Here is an 8,164-nt window from a genome sequence, read left to right as displayed (position 1 = left end):
TTTTGTCTTGAATTGCTCTTTATGGTGAGTGCCTTTTTATCCTAGAATTAGTTGAGAAAAGAGATGATGCACAGACACAATGAATGAATGGAAAGGAAACACGGTAGTTATCAAGCTGGTGAATGGTATTTGTGGGCACCCTTATGTGGACACAGATTTCTGCTGCTTCCCGGGTCTCAATTTCTATATTTCTTCACTCATGCTATTGAACTAATATCGTCAACCATAGACAGCTGCTGTCAGAGTTGATGGAAAAATGTGTGATCCAGCACCTGGCCTGTCTGCAAAGCGTGCACACAGAATGAAGGTGGCTGTCCTTCCTACATGGTTCCTGGAGGTCCCTGCCAGCCCCAAGATTCTCTGTATCACAGGATGCAATGCCTAATGACCATCCATAGTGGATACTCGGGTCCTATACGAATCCCAGAAAGAAACAGGAATCTATTAATATATTCAGAGACTCTTCATTCCACTTACCCAGAGGGTCCCAGTCTGAACTAGTGGGGCTGTAGCTCCTTCACAAGTATAGATAGGAAATGAAATTTTTTGTCCTTATGATTCCAAGGGATTTAAATTTTCAGTGGTTCAAAATTAACTTGTAATCTTGCTTTTATATTTTGATTATGTAGGCACTATGGAAATAGTCATGAGGAAGTAAAAATAATGGGGGTGGAGGGTATAACTGTCTTCACCGTGTACTGCATCTACCTTTGAAACCGTAGGTACTGTTCGTCAAGAATGGTTAGATCCTGTTGGCTCTACAAATAAAAAATTTATTTTAGTTCTAAACTAGACAATTCCAGGTCTGCTAAGGTTTAAATTCAGGCTTTGAGTTCCAGATTAAATTCATCCATATTTGGATTCACATCCAACTACTTGGAAACTTTGATACAGTCACTAAGCTAACGAGTTAACGGTTCAAATATCCGGGAACACCGTGTAGTCCTTGAGGTTAAAAGCTAGCAGAAAGGACTTCCAATAGTGATTTAAGAACACATGAATTATAGCCATGGAGGCGGAGGTGGCAGGGGAAGTGCAGCGAGGGGGTGCCGGTGAAGTTACACTGGCCTGGGATGTTTCCCAGATGTTCGTGTTTTGTGGTTACATGATGAGCAGGGACCAGGTAATCCCGGCTGGTAAACTGACACCACGTGAATCCCTGAAGCGGAAAGGGCTCAGATGCCTCTTCAGTAGCGCTTACAGAAGGTGTGACTGTCTGCACAAAACGAAACAGTGGAAGAAACCCAGAAGGCGAAATGCCGTAAGCCACTTCTAAGGAATAGCATGTTCAATGCCTCTCCTCTCATAAATGAATCTGTGGGCATCTGACTGAAAAGGATGAAGCTGAGAAAAAAAAGAGCTACATTTTCCTCTTGTGGGGAAAGCCTAGACACGATCTTTTTCCATTCCAACACCTGCATTTACAGGTGAAGAGAACGAATGAGGTCCTAAAAGACGCACTGGCAATGCAACTTCAGTGCCACGTCCCAGTAAGGAATTCATAGTGAGATTCCACACTACTCAATTGTCATTTTGAAATACTATATTTTTATCAAGGTAGATGAAACTTAAGGGGGAAAAAGTTACCTGAGAGTTTGTCAAGGTAAGTGAGATTTGGGAGAAGAGAAACAAATGATTTTTCTGATCCCCAAATCTGCAGAGGGAAGCCCCATGGCTCAGGGGTAAAGAATCCGTCTGCCAATGCAGGAGACGCAGGAGACTCGGGTTCAATACCTGGGTCAGGAAGATCCCCTGGAGGAGGAAGTGGCAACTCACTGCAGTGTCCTTGCTTGGTAAACCCCATGGACAGAGGGCGGGCTACAGTCCACAGGGTCGCAAAGACTTGGACACGACTGAGCAACGGAGTGCAGAGAGCAAGTCTACAAGATAACCTGGTCCATTCTCCTGACCAGCAGAAAAGAAAGAATTATGGAAAGTTCTTGTTGATTCACCATGAAAATACAGGCTCACTCAGAAGTTGAGGCCAAATCAGGCTAAACTCTTTAATAAATAAGAAACTGTATTTTGCAACACACGTATGCAGACACACACACACACAGATACAGACATATATATACACACACAGACACATGCACACCCTAGCTCAGTGGTGGCCTGGCTTCTCAGCAGGAAAGCCAGGCAGGGCTTCACTGACACCAGCATCTGCTGCCCTCCTCGTCGTGTTTTCCAGACGCCCACAGACTGGCCTGCCCCGCTTAGCGGAACAGCTGCGGAGAGGAGGCCTTGGTGACTAAGCACAACGGTTCCCATGTGGTAAACCTTGGGAACAAAGGTCAGTTGTGATAAGAATCTCCATGCTTGTGGATAAGGAGGAAACAGAAAAGAAATCTCAACCCTGCTTTTCCTCTCCTCTGCATTTACTCACTTAATAAGATCCTTACTATTTTTCAGACTTCAGGTCTACTGAAATTTTAAATTATCTGGATGAATGAAGCAAAAGGAAAGAAATGGTTATGTCAATGATCATGCTTTTTTCCCTAAATTACCTGTATAATTAGTTCTCGTCTCCATTCAATTTTTATGATGCAGGACTGGCCTCCAATATAACCCCAACAAAAACAGTCACTCCCCATCCCTATCTGACTCTCTCATGCTACGTATGGTCCATATTAGGAGTTGTGTTTAAATGTATAGCACACATTCTTAAATTTAATTATTTTTTAAATCAGTTCTGTATGTCCTAGTGGCTCAGAATCTGAATCTTCCTGCAATGCAGGAGACTTGGGTTCAATCCCTGGGTAGGGATGAACCCCTGGAGAAGGAAATGGCAACCCATTCCAATATTCTTGCCTGAGAAATCCCACAGACAGAGGAGCCTGGCAGGGCTACAATCCATGGGGTCAAAAAAGAGTTGGACACAACTGAGTGAGTAAGCACACATGTATGTTGATGTGTTTTGTCTTTCCCTTTGCATTTCCACAAAAGCGAGTAGAGAAACTAGAATTACTCTCTAGGGTGGGCAGGGATGGTCCCCTGGGCATTTCACGTGTTTTCTCATGGTGTGTATGAGAAAACCTTCCTACCCCAATCCTCTGTCTTATTCTTCTCCTCCTCTTTCTCTTCCTTTCCTTTCACACACGTGTGCACACGTACACACGCACACATGCATACATACACACTTCTGCTTGAAGCCATGTATCGAGAACTAAATGATTCCATCTGATGATAATATATCAATGTCCAGCTTGCTCTATCTATCCATCCATCTATCTATCTAACTTCTCCCCTTCTAAACAGAAGGCACGCTTCCTTTTTTTCATGATCCAGTCTAAATTTAACCTGCTCCAGGGTTTTTAGTCTATTTCAGCTGGTCAGAGAGTGAGCTCTAATTACTCTCAACATCTTCATTTCATTAACATCATTTGCTATGGTCCCAAGAGAGAAGATATTCTAGGATTTAGGCTTGTAAAATGACCAGGAAAATCTGGAAATTAGACTTCCAGAAAAAAAAAAAAAAAAGGATATGTCCAAGTAGTGGCTAGACTGTATTCACAAGAACAAATTATTTGGCTTATTGCTGAGTCATTTTTCATCACTGGTGTTGCCTGCTGCCTGAGCCATAAGAGTATCAAGACAATCAAAATATATGGAATATTTGGCTCACTCACCTTGTGAATATTCAACTCAAGGCAAGAGTAAGTTTACTTTTGAAAAATATGCCCACAGTGCAGTCCAGTTCTTACTATTTAAGAACCAGTTACAAACCTGTTCTTAAGACCTATTGTTTAATTCACAGACATCAAGAAAAGCCGTAAAACCAGTTCTTCTGTTAGGCTGTTAACAAAAAGACAAGAACGTATTTCTATAAATCTTTTTATTAGATTGTGTAATTGTCTCTGTAAATAGGCCTATATTCTTCTCCTAGTCCCCACATTCCACCTTTTACAATTGTTGAATAGGTTGGGAATGGCAATGCACTCCAGTGTTCTTGCCTGGGAAATGGCATGGACAGAGGAGCCTGGGGGGCTCCTGTCCATGGGTCACAACGAGTTGGACACAACTGAGTGACTAAGCACTCATGCACACCCCCCCAACACACACATGCACGCACGCACACACACACGACTTGATCGCAAGAGGCTTCATCACAAGTTTTGAATGTCATGGCACCCCCACGTTCCCACCCACATTTCAGTGTGTCTCTATCCTAAGATGCATTTTCACCCCAGGAAATGGGAAAATACTTCGTCAGTCATGGTTGTATTTTGATCTGAAAGGCTGTGGTTGAAATGATGCCTATTAAAACGTATATTTCCTAGTTAGATGTATTAACATGTAAATTGTTGATCTGTATCAATTTTTTCAAAAATTTTGAAAGTATAGTGGTCAATTAGCATATTAATATAGAGGCTTTTTCCTGAGGTATTTCTTATCTATACAGTCTATACTTCAACATCTGTCTATACTTAAATTTCTATTGAAAGGAATTTTATTTTCAACCTTGCTAGTAAATTTATATTGAATTTTGAGAAGTTGACAATCCTATTTACTTGGCTTTCTAGCTTAATGAATTTCTATATTAGTAAGTTCATTATAAAAATGCAATATTAACAATTATCTTTGACTCTTTCCTAAATAATCTTTGGATATAGAGAATAAGAAAAGCTAATAAATTGTGTCCATTGAAGTCACTTGAAAAGAAACTTAAGAATATAAATAAGAGATTGAAGGAGTAAGCATGCATTGTTATGGGAAAACCATTTTTGTTTCTTTACCATGGACTAAACAGTTGATTATTTTTGAGTAGCATCAAAAAAAAAATAATAAATTCTGAATTTTTAAATCAATTCTAAGAAAATTAAAAAAAAATAAGCTGGCTTTGAGCAAAGTAAACCCAGTGTCCTCAAATTTCTCCCTGCATTGTCCTTCTACAGACACTGCACTTGGCAAACTCTTGCCTGGGTGAAGCCAAGTGTCTTCTCTGTATGTGGCCGCAGATGTGGGTGGAAAACGGCACAGCTAGGAAGGCGTGGGCCATGATCAATTCGCAGTCTCCCACCATACCTGGACCCTTCATTCTGCCAGGACTCTGACTAGGTTTTCTTAATTTTCTCTCCCAGTTTGTATTGTTTCATTTTTTTTCAAACTTTCTCTACTTATCTCAAGGATAGTAATCACCTACTCCCCACACCATTTTATCCTTCTTAAAAACAGAAACCACCGGTGCAAACTCTCTCACTTGCACCAGATTAACGGCTTACTGGCTTTCGTGGCCATCTTCTCTTTCCTACTGAAGCGGGCCATGATGCTGACCTAAATTTTGTTGTTCATATCTCATTCTCTGAGGCTTGGTATAGAGTTGCTGTCCTGATGATTCCCTAGCTCTTGGCTACTCAGTCTCACCTTCCAATCAAGCAGGGGTCCACTCTTCCCCTACATCCTTCATCCTGTGGGTTTGGAGGCACTTTCTTAGCCTCTCTGGCAAGATCCTTACATCTGTCCTTTAATCGCTGAGCTTCCTTCATCTGTCTGTTCTCCTATTCTTGTATTTTCCATGAACGTTTCCCCCCTCACCCCAGTGTCCAAATCTGCCAGTCTTGTGATACATAAATTGACCACAGCTCTAAACTTTCTGGGCTTCCTAGGTGTCTCAGTGGTAAAGAATCCACCTGCCAATACAGGAGACTCAGGTTCAATCCCTGGGTCAAGAAGATCCCCTGGAGAAGGAAATCGCAACCCACTCTTGCCTGAGAAGTCCCATGGACAGAGGGGCCTGGCAGAGCTACAGTTCATGGGGTCACAAAGAGTCAGACACAACTGAGGATACACGCATGCCTAAATGCTCTCTGGAACTCAGATTCATATTTATTGCAGAACAATGCCTTCAGGATATTTCACAGTTATTAAAAATAAGACAACAGCCCCAAATGGAATCACTTATCTAAGCTCCAAGTCACCAAATCCAGACTTGATTAAATTACAGTTTCAGCTCTCCCAGAAATGGAATCTTAAACCAGTTCATCAGAAATCACTTCACCAGCACTAGCAAGGTCACCTGCCTAATAGACCCTGCCATTCCCCTAAAGGAAAGGAATCTTGCCATAACCAGCCCGCTTTTTTTGCCTAGTCTAACTTCCTTGTTTCTGCTCTTGTCTACCGATAAAAATCTCTCCTTCTGTACACCTCCTCCGAGCTCCTTTCCATCTGTTAGATTGGCTGTTGCCTGATTAGAGTCCAGTTTTGCTCAAACAAATTCTTAAAATAATTTAAGATAAAATAAGTTATCTTTTCCCTGGAGAAGGGAACGGCAACCCACTCCAGTATTCTTGCCTGGGAAATCCTATGGACAGAGGAGCTTGGTGGGCTACAGTCCATGGGGTCACAAAGAGTCAGACACAACTGAGCATCTAACACTATTACCACTACTACTAAAGTATCTTTTAACACAGGTAAGCAATATTTTTAGAATAAAGTTTATTATCTATTCCTCCCATCAGTTCCATGCAACCTTTCCTCTAGGCTTTTCCGATGGCTCAGTGGGTAAAGAATTTGCCTGCCAATGCAGGAGACTTGGTTTCCACCCTGGGTTGAGAAGATCCCCTGGAGGAGGAAATGGCAACCCACTGCAGTATTCTTGCCTGGGAAATCCCACGGACAGATGAGCCTAGTGGGCTGCAATCCATAGGGTCCCACAGGTGTGTCCACACCTGAGCATGCACACTTCCCTCTAATCCTTGTTTCATTAAATGCAAAACCATATGTTGATTGCTTAAGACATGTTGGCATTTCACTTGATTTCTCACTCCCCCTTAATCCTACATAGAATCAAACTCCATGACTCCTCATGGTGACTCCAAATCTCACCAGAAGCCATTTCTATCTGTCCACCCCTATTGCCTCCACCCATGTTTTTCACCATCACCTCTGGCCTAGATGACGCAGTAGCCTCCCTGCCACCTGTTGCTCCATACGTGAAATCCACTCTCCATTCTGTGGCCATCCTACATCCAACTATCCAACTTCTAAGTCTTCCTGCCCTCCACTATCTCTTGCACATATTAACAGTCTTCTCCACCTTTGTCTTTTTAATGCACGCTCACCTGTTAGGCTTTAGCCTAGATGTCATTTTCTTTGTAAAAACACTCCTTTACACCATGAATCCAGGTAAACAGCCCTTCCAGGGGCCTCCTGTAACATACTGTTGAACTGGAATTCCCTACTACGGAATTTCAGAAACCTTGCCTGTCTGGTTCACTGCTGTGATTCTAGAACCTGGCATACAGTGGTTGTGGCATAGAGGAAGTGCTCTACATAGCTCTATAATTCATGAATTCCTAGATAAGTGAATTGTTTTAGGATTTACTAAAGAAGGCAAGGGCACCCCACTCCAGTACTCTTGCCTGGAAAATCCCATGGACGGCAGAGCCTGGTCGGCTACAGTCCATGGGGTCGCTAAGAGTCGGACACGACTGAGCGACTTCCCTTTCACTTTTCATTTTCATACATTGGAGAAGGAAATGGCAACCCACTCCAGTGTTCTTGCCTGGAGAATCCCAGGGACTGGGGAGCTTGGTGGGCTTCCATCTATGGGGTCGTACAGAGTCAGACACGACTGAAGCGACTTAGCAGCAAATGGAAATAAACTGGTTTGAGGGAGGAAAAATCAAACAGTGAGCTGGTGCATGAGGGCAAAATAGTCTAAAAATCATTTAAAATGCCTGCGTTCTATCATTAGTGCTTAAAAACACATTTGTAAACTTATAACATTTACTTGTTTGTGACACATGCTGAATCTCAGCTGTGTCCAACTCTCACGACCCCGTGGACTGTAGCCCACCAGGCTCTTCTGTCCCTGGAATTTCCCAGGCAAGAACACAGGAATAGGTTGCCATTTCCTCCTCCAGGGCATCTTCCCAACCCAGGGATCGAACCCATGTCTCTAACGTCTCCTGCATTAGCAGGCAGGCTCTTTAACCACTAGGGCCACTTGTGATTGATTTCCATTATTCTCATTCTCCTCTCCTCCCAGTATCTGTGTCATTTGTCACATGATTTTGCACAGGTCTCTAACTGTGGGCAGGAGACACAGTTTTCCCACCTCTGACTCTGATTTCAACCACGATGTCTGCTTTGATTAATAGATTGATGCGAAGATGACCCTGTGTCCTTCTGAGTCTAAGACTCAAGAGGCTGTGCGTGTTTC

At 42.7% G+C, this 8,164-nt stretch overlaps 1 protein-coding gene across 1 annotated transcript in view; it reads right to left on the bottom strand.

The window, feature by feature from the left end:
* Nucleotides 1-5,265, bottom strand: part of SLC9A2 (solute carrier family 9 member A2) — a 42,680-nt gene extending 37,415 nt beyond the window's left edge. Inside the window, exon 1 of the mRNA XM_045162413.1 lies at nt 5,201-5,265. Coding sequence (XP_045018348.1) covers nt 5,201-5,265 — 65 coding nt within the window. The remainder of the gene's footprint in view (nt 1-5,200) is intronic.
* Nucleotides 5,266-8,164: the final 2,899 nt, after the last annotated feature.

The sequence above is a fragment of the Bubalus bubalis genome, chromosome 12 (assembly GCF_019923935.1).
Source record: "Bubalus bubalis isolate 160015118507 breed Murrah chromosome 12, NDDB_SH_1, whole genome shotgun sequence".
NCBI classification, from domain to species: Eukaryota; Metazoa; Chordata; class Mammalia; order Artiodactyla; family Bovidae; genus Bubalus; species Bubalus bubalis.
The sequence above is the reverse complement of the archived record's forward strand: the minus strand, read 5'-3'. Positions and strand labels throughout refer to the sequence as shown.